Source organism: Cibotium barometz, chromosome 56 (genome assembly GCF_041138505.1).
Source record: "Cibotium barometz isolate CiBa-2024 chromosome 56, ASM4113850v1, whole genome shotgun sequence".
Taxonomy (NCBI): domain Eukaryota; kingdom Viridiplantae; phylum Streptophyta; class Polypodiopsida; order Cyatheales; family Cibotiaceae; genus Cibotium; species Cibotium barometz.
In genome coordinates, this window is record NC_141101.1 from 4,446,337 (window position 1) to 4,447,339 (window position 1,003).

At 43.5% G+C, this 1,003-nt stretch overlaps 1 protein-coding gene across 1 annotated transcript; it reads right to left on the reverse strand.

Moving 5' to 3' along the window:
* Positions 1-248: 248 nt before the first annotated feature.
* LOC147606813 (uncharacterized) lies at positions 249-695 on the reverse strand. The gene is made up of 2 exons (XM_086791134.1): positions 480-695; positions 249-387 (listed from the first exon to the last, which is right to left on the reverse strand). The coding sequence occupies exons 1-2, from the start codon at positions 693-695 to the stop codon at positions 262-264; spliced, it is 342 nt and encodes a 113-aa protein (XP_086647260.1). The 3' UTR covers positions 249-261.
* Between the last annotated feature and the right edge of the window lie 308 nt (positions 696-1,003).

The following is a 1,003-nucleotide window of genomic DNA, read 5'->3' on the forward strand; positions in this document are numbered from 1 at the left end:
CGACGCCAGTACCGGGGAATATACCAACGCTGTACCAGAAATTTTTTTTTGGGCAGAATAGTGCTGCCTGGCTGCTGCCTGGCTGCTTGCAATGAACAGGATCAACAACAGCAATAGACAGCACCATTCTGTCTAAAATAGAGCACAAAAACAACCGTGCTCGTTTTTTTATTTTCCTGAACGACAAACAAGAAATTAAATTAAACATTAATACTCAAGAATGTTTTGATCATATTTCATTAGTTTGAAGGTCATCTTACATCATGGTAATGCCTCCCAATTGACGGTCTCTCCTTCTTCTTCAAGCATCTCAAACAAGGCCACAAGGCCATGTTTGTGAGCGTACTTCTCCTCTCGCCTACTTGGTGGGCGATTCATGGCCAACTCCTGCACAAATGATCAACAATTATAACTTTTAGAAATCAACATTTAGCCCACATACATACATTTACATAAATAAAATTGCTACAAATACTTACGAATTCATGGCGCATGGTTTCGTAACCACCACTCCCAAGATGAGAAGCCCCTACTGTTTGGAGTCTTGCCCTTGCCGCCTCTCTTTGTTGTTGAAACCTCTCTGGTGTCTCGGTGAGCTCCTGAGCAATGGCTGCCCACTCCCTGTCATCTAGCCAAACAGGTTTCTCTTTCCCCTCTCTAAATGCATCCCTCGTCTCTGACCTACGATGCCCCATCAAAATGCGAGCTGTATACTGTATCCACTCATTAGAGACGACATTCATAGGGTCAGATGGCTGAAACTCTTGCTTTATCTTTGTATTTATATAATTTTTCTTCCCCTTATCTTGCTGATCCCATTTAGTCATGTCAGAGTCGTGAAACTGTATAGTGCACAATTGTCGAATGCGTGTCTTCATTGCCTTCCCTGCACTATCCATTATTGGTGCCCCATCCCTAATTGTGTAAATCTTGCTGTTGTCATGGTCATGTGCACCCCAGGGAGGAGTGGAAGGTGACCCTATGGGTGTGCTATCAACAGATG